The sequence below is a fragment of the Ambystoma mexicanum genome, chromosome 7q, assembly GCF_040938575.1.
Source record: "Ambystoma mexicanum isolate Mex_15411 chromosome 7q, UKY_AmexF1_1, whole genome shotgun sequence".
Classification (NCBI taxonomy): Eukaryota; Metazoa; Chordata; class Amphibia; order Caudata; family Ambystomatidae; genus Ambystoma; species Ambystoma mexicanum.
The window spans coordinates 723,403,698-723,418,822 of record NC_090941.1 but is presented as its reverse complement, the minus strand read 5'-3'; the positions used below and the strand labels follow the sequence as shown (position 1 = coordinate 723,418,822).

Here is a 15,125-nt window from a genome sequence, read left to right as displayed (position 1 = left end):
ATAAATAGCCAGGGGTTCTAGAGCCAATATGTAGAGCATGGGGGACCATGGGCAGCCCTGTCTGGTACCTCTGCTGAGTTTCCACTTCTCCGATATCACTGTCCCTGTCTTAACCCTAGCAAGAGGTTCACTATATAGCAGTTTGGCCCACCGTAGGTATCCCCGACCCATCCCGTAACCAGCAAGGGTCGCCAACAGCCACGGCCATTTGACCGAGTCAAAGGCCTTTATTGCATCCAGCGACACCACCGCCAGGCCATCTTCACTCGTGTTCCCGTATTCAATGACTCTGTGGAGCCTTCTAAGATTGTGAGATATATTCCTGTTTGGGACATAACCCGTCTGATCCGGGTGTATCAATTTATCTATAACTTTACGCAGCCCATTAGCCAGGATAGCAGTCAGAATTTTACTATCTTGATTCAACATTGACAGAGGTCTATAAGAGCTACAGCTGTGTCCACGCTTGTTAGGTTTGAGGAGTGGTATTATGATTGCTTCTCTTAATGACTCTGGCAGTCTGCCTCCCTCGTACGCCTCTTTTAGTATGTCTTAACAGCGGGGGGAGTACCTCCTCCTTGAATGCTTTATAGAACTCGCTCGGTAATCCATCACCTCCCGGGGTCTTGCTGGTCGGCAACTGCCTTACCACTTCTCCCAGCTCCTCCAATGTAATGGGCACGTCCATTTCCTCTCTCTAATCTGTGCTAATCTGTGGCATTCCTATGTCATCCAGTGTTTCTTCTATCCTCTTGCGATCATCCCCCCCCTTCATCACCGTACAACAACTCATAGTATTTCGCAAATTCCTGATTTACTCCTTCCTGGGTGTCTGCCTCCCCTCCATCCTCCCGTACTATCACTCTAATCGGGGGTCTCGGAGTTCGCTCTTGTATAGCCATGCCAAAATCTGACCTGGTTTGTTACCCCCTGCATGATGCCTCTCTATATACTTCTTATAATTAAGGTTACTCAGTCTTTCCCAGTGCTCAACACACTTTTGCTGCAATCTTACTATCAGGTCACTGTCCAGAGTGGCCTCATTCCCGCCCCTCAGTGCCTTTTCCAATTCTCTTTCAGCTTCCTGTAATTCTGCAAGGATCCCTCCCTGCAAGCCCTTAGACTTCACTATAGCCACTCCTCTAATCACAACCTTGAAGGCCTCCCACAGAGTACCCGCCGAGTCTACACTGCTCGTGTTTGTCTCGAAATAGCTGACAATTTCCTCCCTCATGTCTTCTCTAAAGATGGGATCTCTAAGTGCCTTTGCTCTGAGGTGCCATGTCGGTATCCTTGCTCTAGGGGAACAACATTGCCAATGGAGGAGCAGGGGCTAGTGGTCCGCGAGGACCCTTGCTTTAAAATCAATTTGCATAATTTCAGTCAATATATCTGGAGTGGCGAAGACATATTCCAACCTCGTGTGCAGTTGCTGCGGGGCTGAATAATGCGAATATTGCCTCGCCTGTGGATGGTGTACTCTCCATACATCCGTCAATCCAAAATCATTTAGAAGTGCCTGTAACGCCTTGGCCGACGGGGCCGGCCTGTCTTGCTTCCCATCTGACCTGTCTACCCGAGTATCTAATACACAATTAAAGTCCCCACCCTAGATCACTGCACCCCCTACACACATGCTCAGACTACCACACAGAGCCCTGAAATACGCTGCAGTGTTTTGGTTCGGGGCATACGTATTGACCACACTTATTTCCCTATTTTCCACTAGTCCTTTCACCACAACCAATCTCCCATCTGCCTCCACCCACGTCTGCAACAGCCGAAACGGGACATGTGGCACCACCCAGGTGATCACTCCCCTGGCATAGGCCGAATATGGAGCCTCCACCACCGTTCCTTTCCATTTCCTCTTGATCATTTCTAGCTTGTCTCGCGTCAGATGCGTTTCTTGCAGTAAAACAATGTCAATGTTCTGTCTCCGGAGGTATAACATCACCTTATTTCTCTTTAATTAACTATTAAGATCCCTGACATTCCAAGTAATTATTCTAAGGTCCCCCATGGCACAACCGAATCCCTCTCCTCCTCCCACCAGCGCAGTACGGTTCGACTCTTCTATGTAGGCTCGTATTCAAACGAAAACTCCCCAAAACTATATACACCACAAACTTTCCCTCCCACCCACCTCCCCACCCTCACCCAACAAAACCCTCCCCAACTGTTGCCCAGCTCCATCCCTGGATCTCAGGCATCCCCACATCTAGCCCTGCCTAGCAAGTCTATACTCTGGGCTCAGCAGGGTGAAGTCGCCCTAATGGCCATTTAACTAATTCTTGGGGGTAGGTTGCTTCCATCCCTTTGCTCCTATTTCCCGTACTACTACGGATGATGTTAATGCTATTCAGCTCCAGCATGCAGTTAATTCTCTATATTCCAGTCCAGCCAGAGCACAAGGTCCAAAGGCTACAAAAATGTCCATCAAATCTCCCATGTTCTCATAACAAGTCCACCTTCCCACTTATCCCCTTAATGTTCGCGACATCGACTCCTCACTTATCATGCTCCAGACTATCTCGATCAGCCTCCTGTTCCGGGCAGCCCTGCAGATCCAGCCACAACGCCGCCTCCTCCGGAGTGTCGAAGAAAAGCGCCTTGCTCTTGTGCAACACCTTTAGCTGCGCCGGGTACAGAAGCATATATTTGATGCCCGATGAACGCACCCTCCTCTTGACGGCCACGTAACTATACCTTTGCCTCTGCACCAGCATCGTGTAATCCGGGTACGCCGTGATGTTGGTGGATGCTCTCTCAAATGTTCCGCCCTTACGAAAATACTCCAGGATCTTCTCTCTGTCTTTGTAGTTCAGGATCCTTGCGATTATCAGCCTCGGCGGGTCCCCAGATCGTGGTTTCCTCACCAAGGCCCGATGTGCACGCTCAACAGTAAAACCCTTTGAGAGTTTGTCTGCTCCTATCTCCTGGAGGATCATGTTCTCCACATAGTGCATGGGGTCATGGCCTTCTTCCTCCTCGGGCAGGCCGACCACTCGTATGCTGTTCCTTCTCGCCCTTCCCTCCGCTTCTTCCACTCGATTTTCAAGGTTGGCGAGCTGCTGTTTTAGCACGTGGACCTCCTTTGCATTGTTCGTGCTGACATCCGTGTTAACCTTCACTGCGCTTTCCAGGCCACTTGTTCTCTCCGCCAGCGCTCGGACATCTTGTCGCAGCAGGGTAACTTCGATTCCCACAGCGTCAATTTTGTTCTCCAGGGCTGTCTGTAGGTCCAACATTGCTGTGCCCCATTTGGTGCTCAATTCCGTTATGGCCGCTAGGACCTGACGGTTATCTCCTTCTGAGGCGCCATCTGCGGAGGCCACATCCGTGCTCTGCGCTGCTGTCATAGGGGTCTGCTGCGTTTTCGCAAAGACCTCCATTGTGGATTTAGATTGGGCTCTCAGTCCTTTCACAGACATCTTGCAATTCCCCTTCGTATCTGGTTCCCCAATGCAGTGACGTTGTGTCGTGCTCAGGTCTTCTGGGCGCTAGGGCGCTAGCTATGGCGGGTTGCGTTATGTTGCAGCGCGCGACAATATGTTTCAAATGGACTGTCTTCTCCCACGTTTTCCTGCTGCGCACAATTATCCATGCGCCATCAGCGTGTTTCAAGGGATCACACAGAACACAACATTACTTCTCACCCTCCTTGCATTGGCCTGCCAGGTCACGTGTAGGTTTTTGCAAAGTTGGGGTATGTCCTTGTCATAATGTGTCACGCACTCACATGCCTCAGCCACCAGTTAATATCCATTACTGTTTTCCTCATCAGGAGGTACTGTGATGCTCCACTTCCCAGGTTGCCTCCAATCTCCTTACAGCCAGCAGGATCTATCATATGGAACTGTAATATGCTACTTTTTCGGGGCAGCACCTCCCCAGGGCGTAATGTCTGGATGTAAGGTGGCAGGGGGCCTACCAGCGCTCCACGCAGCATACAGCACTATGCTCTGTCCCTGTGGGTCCACCAACCCGCTATTTGTTGGCCCTTATGAGTGGAGTATGCACCGTTTCGTTTCGAAGGGTGATCTACCAGGGATCATGCTCCGGTGCGCACAGCACGTAGCGCCCGTTTCAGGAATTCAACTGCATGTGGCAGCGGCAGCCCAGTGTTGGGTCAGCTGCTGCTGTCCGCCTCGGGCCCTGCGCCCAGCAGGCGCAGCCCCTTTGTTCAGGATTCCGGGATCAGGCACGCGCACCCGATATGCCTCTCCGGTGCAGTGCTGTCCAAGGCTGCGCCGGCAGAGGAGGCCCGCTGTCTGCAGCCTGGAGCAGCTGCAAATGTCTTCATTTATTTATAGCCGCTGCGTGATACTGTAGCTGTCTAATGGAGCGGGCTATTCCATTATGAAGCTGCATCCTGCGGGATCCTTTTGTTCTCTGGAGTCGCCGCTATTTTGATGTTGCGTTCGCGGCCGCTCTCAAGGATATAATGTATCCGTCTGGCTGTTCTTCAGTCTCACGTGTGCCGCTCGCACGCTCATGCTCTGCCAGACACCTTCCGACACGTTTAGATGTGTTCTACAGCTCGAATCGAGTAAATTAAAATGCGTTTTTTGACGGATCTGGATGCCGGATCGTGGAGCACACAGGGCTCGCAGCCAATTCCAAGGCTGCCCAAGCCACACCCCAATGATGCTTCGTTAATGTCTATCACACATGCACTATCCTGGTTCAGGCTCCACAACCAAACCTCCTCCTCTTTGACCAGATCCTGCCTTTACTCTTTGTCTTCCTTCCTTCTTCTGCATCTCCCCCTACCACACTTTCTCCCTCCTCTGACTGTTGTACCACGCCCCTGTACACCACCTCATAAAACTTTCAAAGGTAGAGACCTCCTCCATCTGGCGAGTCTCAATGCCCGCTCAGTCAACAAACACTTCACTGACATCTGCCTCCTTCTTGAAGACCTTGACATTTTTGCTCTTACTGAGGCATGGTTCAATGACAACTCAGTCACTTCTTTTGACTCCCTCCTCCCTGACTGCTTCTTTGAAAGCCTGGTTTGCAAGTTTGTCATCTCTCCCATCTCCACCCTGACCATTGCTACCACCTACCGGCCTCCAGGCGCCACTACCCTATTCCTCTCGGAATGGGCTGATTTCTGCTCTTCCTTCCTTTCATCCACCTCCAACCTCCTCCTAGGTTATTTCAACATCCAACTGGACTTGCCTGGCTCTGCATCCACTCTCTTCACTGACCTCTGCACCTCTTTCCCTCTCCATTCTCCCTTCTGGGCCAACAAACTCAGCTGGGCACACTCTGGATGCCCTCATACACTCTGACCTCTTTCTCTCCTCTATGTCACCCCTCTGTCCTGGTCAGACCATTCTCTCCTCCCACCTGGGTCCCTTTGACCATCTGAGCGCTCCCCCCCAAAATGCCCTGCCATCCTCGTTCACTAACATCTGCCCGATGAAACGAGTGTCAGATGCTGTGTTTGCTTCCACCTTCATCCCCCCTCAACCTCCTCCCTCTGACACTACCTCTGACTCTGCTCTCAGTAACCTCCATCTTTCCATTACCAATACCCTTGACATTCTTGCCCCAGTCATGAGGATCCGCCTGACACCTGCCTCTAAGCGTAACACCTGGTATGACTCTTTACTTGCGGCCCTGAAACGAAAGTGCAGTGCAGCGGAATTGAAGTGGCAAACTTCAGGCTCACCCTCTGACAAACTGGTCTGCCGCCTGCTCCAAAGGCAATACAGACCCTCCATCCGCTCCTAGAAAAGAGCCCACATTTATGCACGGGTCTCCGTTGTATCCAACAACAAGGCTGAACTTTTCAAGATCTGCAGGGAACTAGCCAACCCGTCTGCAATCTCCTCCTCCCCTTCTCCTTCCCAGGCCCTCTGCAGCGCACTGGCCTCACACTTCGGCACCAAAACTCAGGACATCCTGAATACCCTTGCTAGCTTACCTCCGATCCTTTCCCTCACCCCCTTGTCTGCTGTGCTCCCCCACCCTCCTCTTTCCTTCTTCACCTCCTCCCCTGTCACACCTGAAGAAATTATCAGAGTTGTCCGCTCCATGAAGGTCTCTTCTGAACAGGTTTCCCCTTGCTCATCCAGAGCCATCAAGGATAACATTGGCTCCCTTGCCCCCACACTTGCTGATTTCTGCAATCACTCTTTCGACACTGGATATTTCCCCTCCTCCTTTAAGCACTCCCTTGTGCGCCCACTCCTGAAAAAACCTTCAGCAGACCCTACCTGCCCTACCAACTACTGCCCTATTTCCATCACCCCCTTCCTGCGGAAGCTGTTGGAGAAGTTGGCATTGCCCCAACTCACACACCGAACTTGTTGATGGTCTCAACTACCACCAATCTGGATTCTGAGCATCCAGAGGCACGGTAACTTCTCTTCTGAACACCTGTGAAGAACTGCTTGCATCTCTGGACTCCAACTCCGCTGCTGTCCTCATCCTTCTCAATCTCTCGCTTGCTTTTGACACACTCAACCATTCCATCCTCATACAAAGGCTCCACGATTCCCTTGGTGTCTTGGAACGGGCACTGGACTGGCTGACATCCTTCCTTACTGACCGCTCTTCCCAAGTCATCTTGGGCACCTTCTCCTCACCTACTTCCTTCTCCACCTGTGATGTTCCCCAGGGTTCTATGCTCTCCCCTTGGCTCTTTAACGTCTACCTTGCTCTGCTTGCACTCCTCATCTCCTCCTTCTCCTCCTCCAATTTGCAGTGTTACACAAACGACACACAGCTCTTTTTCAAACTTTCTGCTGACCCTCTTCACCCTCCATCATCCCAGACTGCATATCTGCCATCCAGTCCTGGTGCACCTCCAACGATCTCTGCCTTAACGCCTGTAAAACTGAGATCCTTCCCATTGGGACCCCTGCTCCCTCCTCCTTCCCTTCACTCTGGCCTTCCTCCTTGGGCTCTCCCCCTACTCCTTCTTCTGTAGCCAGAAACCTTGGAGTCATCTTGAACTCCTCTCTCTCCTTCCTCTCTCACACTCGGGACATTGGCAGGAGGTCCCACTTTCAGCTCTTCCTTCTCAAAGGAATTCTCCCTTTCCTCACTTTCCCCCAGAGGCTCAATGTTACCCGAGCCCTGGTTCTCTCTAGGCTTGACTATTGCAATAGCCTCCTGAATCTACCTTCTTCCACTCTGCGACCCCCCTCCAGCTAAACCAGAATAGGGCAACAAGACCTATCGTTGGCCTTAAGCCCAGGCACCGCATTTCTCCTGCCTTAAAAAGTATTCATTGGCTTCTGGTTGTTGCATGGATTAAATTAAAATCCCTCTGCATCATTCACAAGGCTGTCTGGGCCCGGGGACCACACTATGTTATCTTACTAAATACTCTCCCGCTAGACCATTTTGTTCCTCGGCACCAGAGCGCTTAGCTAAACAGAGGATAGGTGGTCAATCCCTTTCCTCAGCTGGCTCCCTCCTATGGAACAGCCTCCCCCTCCTCAGCGCCTTGAGCAAGACTTTCTTAAATTATGGAAACTCCTCAAGACCTTCCTCTTCACCTCCTCCTTCCCTTCTTCTTTTCTCTGCTAATCCCACAGTTGCTGTGATTGGTGTCCGGGCCCTTATACATCCTCGGGGTCGCTGACCTCCCAAAACCAATGTGCCCAGCTTCTGTCTACCCTCAGCACTTGCCTTGGCACACCCTCCGCCTTGGAAGTTCGCACTTACTCATACGTGACCCCTAGCCATGTGGCACTCAACAACCAAAGCACTTCATCTGTGCTCACCCATGAGCCCGAACTCCCCAGCACTTACGCCCTCTGCCCTTTTCCTTGCAGCACTTGCACACATTCTGAATACTCACAAGGCATAGTAGGTTTGTTCCTTACTCCTTTTTTCCTCCACTGCTCTTATTAATTATTGTGTTTTGTAATGTATTTCAATCCCTTGTTCCATCCTATCGCCCTGTGGGCTCTTTGAAACAGTATTTTACTTGCTGTATAAGCGCCTAACAAACAATCAATAAATAAATATGTAAACAAGACAAGAGAGGGGTGGGGGAACATGGATGGCAAAGAAACAGTCCAACTAGGTCTTATGACATTCGGATCGGGCAAGTGCAGCAACAGAAGTGTAGGGGGGACTGGAAGGGTGGGTGGAGTGCCGGAATGTAAGGGAGTGCCTGGGGTGACCAGGTGGACAGTGCCCGGGGAGAAGAGAGTGCAGGGCCAGGAGGTCAACGTGCTAAGTTTGAGGAGCGGGGCTGGAGGGTCCCGGCCAGGCTAGTACAGGGGGAGATAGCCCAGAGCGGCAAGTGCAGGTTAGGGGGAGGGAGGGTTAGCAGGGTAGACTGGTCAGAGGGGCCATGTGCCCTGTAAGATCTGAAGTAACCAGGCAGCCAATCAAGAGACAGAGGGGGAGCATTAGCAGGGGAGAGGTAAGGAAGAAGAGAGAAGAAGGATCTTGAGAAGCTTCCGGAACTTAAGGTGATCCGGCTCAAGTCTGAGAGGGGCTGGGAGGCCATTCCAGAGGGAGGCACCTGTGGAGGCGAGAGATCTACCCCCACTCCCTGCTGGAGAAGCGTCTGATCTGCAGAGAGTTGGAGCTCGAAGACGAAGGGCTCTAGCAGAGAGGTGTTTAGGGAGAGAATGTAGTGCGGTCCCAGGCCCCAGAAAGCCTTGTGGATGATGCAGCGAGTTTTGAACTTGATCCTCGGAGCAACCGAAAGCCAGCAGAGAGATTTTACGGCAGGAGAGATGACGCCAAGGATAAGTCTTGCAGTCCTATTCTGGATTAGTTGAAGGGGCGAAGGGAGGAGTTAGGCAGGTTGGGGAAGAGGCTGCTGCAGTAGTCTAGTCTGCAGAGTTCCAGATCTCTTGAGACATTGAGTTTCTGGGGGAAGGTGAGAAAAGGAAGAATGCCTCAGAGAAGGTGCAGGTGAAAGTGGGCCTTCTTGGCAGGGTCCGTGATGTGAGGAGAGAAGTAGAGAGAGGAATCGAAGGTGACACCAAGGTTTTTTGCGTCACTGGAGGGTGAGGGGATGGGGCCCATGGAGGGCGGCCAGAGCGTAGGAGGGAAGGAAGGAGCTGGGGTACGGATGAGGATCTCAGTCTTACTGGCATTAAGGCAGAGATCGTTAGCAGAACACCATGCCTGAATAGCAGACAGACATTCAGGAATGAGAGAGGAAGAGGAGGCATAGGGGGGAATCTTGAAGGAGAGTTGCGTGTTGTCCGCATAACACTGGAAGTTAGGATAGATGGCAGAGATCAGATGGGCTTTGAGGGCAGGGTGTATGTTGAAGAGTCAAGGTGAGAGACCAGAGCCCTGGGGGCACCACAAGTGAAAAGTGAGATGGAGAGAAAAGGGCCTAGTAGAACCTGGGAAGGTCGTACAGAGAGGAAAGAGGTCAGCCAGTCCAGAGCCAGGCCTGTGATGCCAAGGGTATCACGGAGCCGATTTATAAGGGTTGCATGATTGACCATATCAAAGGCAGAAGAAAGGTCAAGAAGGATGAGAGCGGAGGGAGAGTTGGAATCGAGATTCGAGAGCAAGTCTTCACAGGTGTTCAGGAGAGCAGTTTCCGTGCCTCTGGCAGCTCTGATGCCAGACTGGTGGTCGTGGAGACAATCAACAGATTTGGTGTAGTGGATAAGCTGCAAGATGGCCGGCTTCACCAAGAGTTTGCCTAGGAATGGGGTAATGGAGATAGGGCGTTAGTTAGCCGGACAGGAATGGTCGGCTGAAGGCTTTTTGAGGAGAGGGTGCACAAAGAGTTCTTGAGGAGTGACGGTAAGGATCCAGTGGTAAAGGAGTGATTGCAGGAATCAGCAAAGGCTGGAGCAAGGGAGACAATGTTGTCCTTGATAGTTCTGGAGGATCAAAGGAGCACCTGTTTGGATGAGATTTTCATAGATGGGACTTGTCTAGAAACCTCATCAGGCATTATGGGAGAGAAAGAGGAGAGTAGAGGGATGGGGAGAAGGGGCCAAGGGAGGAATGTAGGCAGGTGAGGGAGAAGGGTGAGGTGTAGAGGAGAGTGAGGACATGATGTCCTAAGTTTTAGTAATGATGTGAGAGACCACAGAAATGCACAGGGCCAGAGAAGACAGAGAACAAGTGGAGACTGCAGTAGGATTGGCAAGTACCTTGCAGATTATGAAATGTTCTGCTGTATTGTCAAAATCGTGGCCCATGTTTTCAATCCTCAGCCGCCATGCTAGAAATGTGATTTGATGCTAACTATAATGGGAAGGAGAAAGATTACAGGCAGTTGGGAATTCCACACAGAGGAATCAGAATGCCAGATGAAACACACCTGAAAACCATCTTAAAGCACTTGTATCATGCATCATTATCTTCTGAAAACATTGAAGTAATCATTAGTGGAAACTTGGAGAGAAACAATAACTAAATGTAAATTAGCCTTTAAAATGAGCCCTCAAACAGACTACTATGTTGAGCTGTGGGGATCTTTTCATGAATCTTTGCTGCACTACAGCTACTGTTACAAATTAACAATAATAGATTGAGGACTGGAAGACTGATTTTGTTAATGGCAGGTTACATCATCTCTGAAAGCAAACACAGAGCCTCATTGTTTCACTGCACTACACAGTAGACGATATGACTGAAAAAACAATTTCAATCTATGTCTGTTTTTCTCTCTAGAGATGTTTGTGAGCGTATGATAGTGATTGCTGGTAGATAGATTAAGAAGCAAGCAGGGCACAGTATCCCTAAATTGCTAAGAAGCAAACAAGGTGTTATATCCCTAGGTTCGCAGAGAAGTGAGCAGAGTGCCTTGTCCCTAGCACCGAGAAGCGAGCTGGAAAGTGTAACCCCAAGACTGAGTTCTCGCAAAGAAGCAAACTGGTGCTACATCCAACAAGACTATGTTAGCCCATTGTGTACTGAAATGAAATTTGGTCTCTAGCTAGGTTCTAAAAAAAATCTTTTGGCCATCCTAACTGGTTTAGTATACATTTTTAAATTATTTTAGTCAAGGACCCTGAGGGTCGAAAATCCAAGAGGAGATCCCTATCTTTCTGTCAGTCTCTCAAACACAGTGGGTTCACCATCCTAGTACATTTTAGTAGCGCTGCCCCTTTTCGTTACAACTTGAAGGCACACTCCTGAATGCTTACGCCAGAAAAAATACAACCCGCTAGTGAAAAAAGGCCAAGAGATTTCTTGCAAGGCTAACCAGTTTTAATAGCACAGAAATAAGGATGCCAACAAAGAACTCTGCTGCACGAGAACATTCTGCTGAAAAATAGTACAAGCAGAAGGTTATAAGGCAGCACATCATCATTACTATGTCATACATATAGTAGAAACCTGCATGGCTGGTTGGTGGGACCCTATACAGGGCGGCCTTCTCCATAGGGGATGCCAGGCTGATATTGGCCCCAGCCCCGTCTGTCCGTCTTCCATAACGTGGGGTCAGCTAGGCTCATCTCTCTGGGGACTGAAGGTCGCCTTCCACATTAGTTGATGTCTTTTCAAGGAGAGAAACATTATATTCTAGTAGGGGTAAACCTTTCAAGTTGCACGCTCCTTTCTAGCCAGCCATAAAAAGTTACTTGCATCCTCAGTTCTCTACATACACAACTCACGTGATTTCTTACTCGCCATGAGTCAATTATCGCTAGGAAGTTGCACGTTCAAATTTGAAAGCCTAGATGCTAGACTATGTCTACCGGGTGATGCGGTTTTCTTCTTGGTTTTATGAACATTTGGATCTCGTAACAGTTAAGTAACATACTGTTTTCTATTTTGATATCCATTATAGTTTTTTCCAATTTCTTACAGCATTGTTTATCTCGAAGCTTTTGATGAGCTTCATATTTGTAGTCATTAGTGTCCACCATTATTTGCTTTTGCCTGATACATGCACAGTTTGACCAAAGTGCATGTTTTATTACTTTTTTTATGGCTTTCCATTGATATTTGTTTAAATTTGAATTTCTTCTGTTTTGGTTACATACCTTCATTTTCCTGAAATCTTGGTCTTCAAAAATGTCCATGTTCCCATTGTTTCGCATTATCTGGTTGAATCTGTTTTTTATGTGTTTTACATATATAGACTAATTTGAAGCTAGGTTCAAACCAATCATGTGGCATCATCAGTATATTCCACTGTAACAAATATAATATATCCTAATAATTAAAAGACAAATTCATAGAGATGAAATTAGTAACAAAATGTTAACAATTTTAATTGATTATGAAATTCTGTGTTTAAAGATTAACAGGTCAATTTGACGCGTAGAGTTCATCGTAATATTTTTGCAAATCTGCTGAACTTTAAGTATTTATGAAAGGTGTGCCAGTGGAAACCACAAATCACCAGGTCCCTTCTGTTAACGCCACATGTGCCCCATAGTAGTGACAGGAATGCAGGAATGTGCTAGATCACGTGGCTTGAATTTGAAAAGTAGGGATCTGTGTAAGGCCATCTGAGCCACTCGTTTCCTCAGTTGTGTTAGATGCGGGTCAAAATAACAACAATAATAATAATTGTACAATGGCACAGGTCATCTGAAGCCTATACGATATCTGTTGGACAACCTGTCTTTGGCCCCCGAGCAAGGTCAGATAGGTCACTGTGAGGAAATATCAGGCGATCCTCAGACACAGAGGGTTAAATAATAATTAAATAATAACTTTATTGAGAAATACAGGCATTATTTAATTAATTTAAACGCTTTACTTTTTAACCAAGGAAAAAAGTGACATTTTGTACATGCGTGATAACTTTATAGGGAAGTTATGTTTAAGCAGCACAATTCACTGAAATTTAGTAATAAAAGGGTTTTGTTGCATTGGGGCGTTCATTAGTTGTCAGTATTATTATGGACTCACTTGCATTGGTGGTCGAGTGTAAAACTGTAACAGGAAGAAAACGTTGTGACATGTGATCATGAATGGACCAGTCGTGCAAATTAATTTAACGCTAAACTATGTCCCTATTTTTCTTTTACGAGGAAATGTTTGAAACTTGAGTAATGTATTTTTATCTGCTTTTTACCCATTAGGATGATGAATATGTTGTTTACAGGAGTACTCAGGTGAAGATGAAATACATTGTTCAGTTTTGTCTGGCCGAAGACAACATTACAGAGTTTTGTCCTGAAGTTAATATTGCCGAATTAGAAGAAAGTTTGCCAAATTCCCCAGATTTACATTTGGACGGTGAGGAAAAGTTCCTTTTTAGAATACATATTTTACACTAGACTTTTATATTTATAATCCAAATTATAGGAAATCGCTGAGGGCTACATTTTCTAAAGGGTTCAACACCCTCTGTTTGGCAACCATTTCTTTTGAAACTTTTTTTTCTTTTCTGCTTTTGACTTGCAACACAGTGCGTTTGAATGAACTTCTTGTGATTTTGAAGGACAGTCACAGAGCACATTATAATACATTTCTTCAATGTACCACCTGGGGCTTCATCCTAAGTGTATTTTGGTAACTGAGACCTGTATCCCCTGCTCACAGTTGCCTAGGGAGTCAGCTGCACCTCACCAATGACGCCCTGAAGAGGCAGAAATACTTGTCTTGGGTTGTTGGTTGTACTCTTGCTTAGTATTTCGGTGCTGGGCTGCATTTGCGGGTGGGACTAGACTGATGTGCAAATAGTTATTTTCCTCTGTGAAAGGTACTGCAAGCTCGAACGTGGTTGGGGTTCTCAAGTGGGCTACACCCCATAGAACATGCTTGTATAGCTGTTTGTTGTTCTTGGGAATTTCTCCTTTCTCTTTTCTTAACTTTTCCTCACGGCCAGTCAATATGCACCTCCCTGTGAGTTCATTGAGCTATACTGGAGATTGACCCATTAAGGACACTATTGACTCCCTCGTTCCAGCCTTGGCTGATCTCTGCAATCTCTCCTTCTCCACTCGAGCTTTCCCAACTACCCTTAAGCACACCCTTGTGCACCCTCTGCTCAAGAAACCCTCTGCCGACCCCTCCATTTTGCCCTATCTCCATCACTCCTTTCTTGGGCAAACTCCCGGAGAAGCTGGCTATCACTCAGCTAACCCTCCACACTGAATTTATTGGTTGGTTCCACGGCCATCAGTCTGGCTTTAGAGCATCCAGAGGCACAGAAACTGCTCTTCTGAACACCCGTGAAGACTTGCTCTCAAACCCGGAAACAAACACTCCTGCTGTCCTTATTCTCCTTGACCTCTCCTCTGCCTTTGACACGGTTAAACTTAACATCCAGAGCACACGTCCCAGTGACACCCTGGGAATCACAGGTCAGACTCTGATGTGGTTAATCTCCTTTCTCTCCGACTGCCCATCCCAGGTGGCACTCAGAGCCTTTCTCTCGACTTTTGCTCTCTCAACCTGTGGCGTTCCCCAGGGACCTAACCTCTCCCTCTGGTTCTTCAACGTATATATGGCTGCCTTGGCACGTATGAGTGCCACTTTCACTTCGAACTTCCAGTGTTACACGAATGACACGCAACTATCCTACAGGTTACCTTCAGCCGCTGCCTCCTCCTCGCTCATATCTGACTGTCCGCTGTTCATTCATGGTGTGCTGCAAATGACCTCTGCCTCAATGCCAGTAAGACTGAGACCATTTGCATTGGGACCCCTGCTGCCACTTTTCCACTTTCACTCTGGTCGTCCTCCCTTGGCCCTGTGCTCACACCCACCTGAGAGGCAAAAAACCTTGGGGTCATCTTCGACTCCACTCTCTCCTTCTCCTCTCACATCTCTGACATCTCTAAAAAGTCTATCATCTACACCTCCTCAGAGGTACTCTACCCTTTCTCACTTTCCCCCAGCAGCTCATTGGCTCCAGAGACTTGGTTCTCTCTAGGCTGGACTATTGCAACAGCCTCTTCCTCAACCTTCCTCCTTCAGCCCGGCGCCCTCTGCAACTCATCCAGAACAGAACTGCAAGACTTATCCTTGGCCTCAAGCCCATGGATCGCATCTCTCTGGCGCTGAAATCCCTTCACTGGCTCCCTGTGACTGCAAGGATTAAGTTCAAGACCCTCTGCATTGTCCACAAGGCTTCTTGGGCCTGGGACCTACCTACCTACCTGCAAATCTGCCTACCTAAATACTGTCCCTCACAAGCCCTCCACTCATCTACCTCCAACCTTCTGCGAGTGAGCCGTTTCTCCAAGCAGAGATTTGGA

The 15,125-nt window shown here is 48.5% G+C and overlaps 1 protein-coding gene across 7 annotated transcripts in view; it reads left to right on the top strand.

Moving 5' to 3' along the window:
- Nucleotides 1-15,125, top strand: part of PARP4 (poly(ADP-ribose) polymerase family member 4) — a 2,748,946-nt gene that overhangs the window by 632,367 nt on the left and 2,101,454 nt on the right. For all 7 annotated transcript variants that reach the window (XM_069639202.1, XM_069639198.1, XM_069639200.1 and 4 more), the window contains exon 14: nt 13,002-13,158. In XM_069639202.1, coding sequence (XP_069495303.1) covers nt 13,002-13,158 — 157 coding nt within the window. The remainder of the gene's footprint in view (nt 1-13,001; nt 13,159-15,125) is intronic.